The sequence below is a fragment of the Propithecus coquereli genome, unplaced genomic scaffold (genome assembly GCF_000956105.1).
Source record: "Propithecus coquereli isolate 6110/MARCELLA unplaced genomic scaffold, Pcoq_1.0 Scaffold3, whole genome shotgun sequence".
Lineage (NCBI taxonomy): Eukaryota > Metazoa > Chordata > Mammalia > Primates > Indriidae > Propithecus > Propithecus coquereli.
Window position 1 is genome coordinate 5596443 of NW_012148618.1, and position 1902 is coordinate 5598344.

A 1902-nucleotide genomic window follows, 5' to 3' on the forward strand; every position below is an offset into this window, starting at 1 on the left:
ACTGTGTAGGTCCTTGGAAAATTCATAAAATGAAATTTACACCCTTTTGGATTCACCAAAGAATTTCTCTGCATTATTTTATATATGGGCATTGCTATGGTGACACAGTGAAGGTATTATTGAATTTTTCATTTCTGATTTTTTTTTTAATACTCATAACTTTCTCACTGATTCCTACAGGCCCAGTTTGAACTTCAGGCATTTCATATCCGGGGGGAGCATGCGGTGGTAACAGCGAGACTAGAAGAAACTATTGAAAATCTCAAACACGAGTTAGAACACCGATGGCGAGGAGGATGTGAGGAGAGGAGAGACGTGTGCATCTCCACCGATGATGACTACCCTCCAAAGACCTACAGAAACGTGTGCATCCAGACAGACAGAGACACCTTCCTCAAGCCCTGTGAAGGTGAAAGCAAGACAACCAGAAGTAACCAAATAGTACCCAAAAAGCTGAATATCTCCTCTTTAGGCCAACTTTCTCCCCCAAATGACAGCAAAGACATTCACACATCACTTCAGTCTGTGGAAGGCATGTCATCAAATCAGAAGACGTCACCTCCCCCTCCCGCACCGCCCTTACCCGCATCCATTCCTCCCCCTCCTCCCCTCCCTCCTGGACTTGGACCTTTGTCACCAGCACCTCCAACGCCACCTGCGAGTGCTGGGCTTCCGCTGCCCCCTCCGCCACCGCCTCTACCTCCAAGTGCAGGACCTCCACCACCTCCGCCCCCACCACCGCTTCCTAACTCCCTGGTTCTGCCCAACCCCGGGGGCCCCCCTCCTGCTCCTGCACCCCCAGGACTTGCACCCCCACCCCCTCCCGGGCTCTTCTTCGGACTCGGCTCTTCCTCCAGCCAATGTCCTCGAAAACCAGCCATTGAGCCCAGCTGTCCCATGAAGCCTTTATACTGGACTAGAATACAAATAAGTGACAGGAGGTAAGCTCTCCCCTAACCCATTCTCAGCTTGTGAATTCCCAGGACTTTGCCCACATGATGTTTTATTCTTACCAGTTCAACATCTCCATAGTGTGGCACCCCTCATCAAATGTGGTACAGTGAATGCCTTGGATAAACAAGGTTGGGATGTTTGGGAAAAATGTCTGCCTCCCACCAGGTCCTCTGAGAGGCAGACATTCTTCTATGGGTCGAGGGTTGAGGGTGGGAGAAACAATTTGTTCAATGTCCGGGTCTTCTCTAAGGTAAATATTCCATTTTACAGACTAAAGAAAAGTCCAAGTCTAAGCTAGGACCTTCTCTGACATCACTGCAATTAATGCATAATCATAAAGAAATTGAGCCTGAATTAATACTGCAAGTTCACTGAGGATTTTTAGAATATCTTTTATGATTCACCATCTTGTTTTTAGGTGGTTTCATCAACCCATCAGTCTTAAAATATAATAATCTCTCTCTGTTTAAACTGTGGTTCCTCTAGCTGCTAAATGCTCTCCCATCTTTCTTTATACCTTGTTGCCCTTCAGAGAAGTGCCAGTATGTGAATAGCTAAGAAGTATCTTCCATTTGTACAGGTTGCAAAGCTGGGTTTGTGAAGCAGCTTGCTCATGGTCACTTGGACACTTACATTCAAACAGATTTGAGTTTGATTTCTTCTGCTTTCTTTCTGAGCCTGTCAGGAGGACAATGAAAGAAACGTTGAGTTGTCTCCTGACCACTTTCTAGTTTTGAAGTTTGTTTGCAAAAAGCAGCAAATATAGAACACATTTTAAAACTTAACCCCCAAATAAAATTTGGTAATAGGTCTTCAATGTATATAACATTTTGCTTAGAGAAATCAGGATACTAAAAATAACATGCAATTGACAATTATAAAACAACTGGGGCCAGGCACAATGGCTTATGCCGATAATCCCAGCACTTTGGGAGGCTGAGGTTGGAG

The 1902-nt window shown here is 45.2% G+C and overlaps 1 protein-coding gene across 1 annotated transcript in view; it reads left to right on the forward strand.

Annotated features, from left to right (window-relative positions):
- LOC105814218 (formin-1-like) overlaps nt 1–1902 on the forward strand; it is a 298032-nt gene that overhangs the window by 113150 nt on the left and 182980 nt on the right. The window contains exons 4-5 of the mRNA XM_012649117.1: nt 181–941; nt 1033–1204. Of these exons, the coding sequence (XP_012504571.1) occupies nt 181–941; nt 1033–1204 (933 nt within the window). The remainder of the gene's footprint in view (nt 1–180; nt 942–1032; nt 1205–1902) is intronic.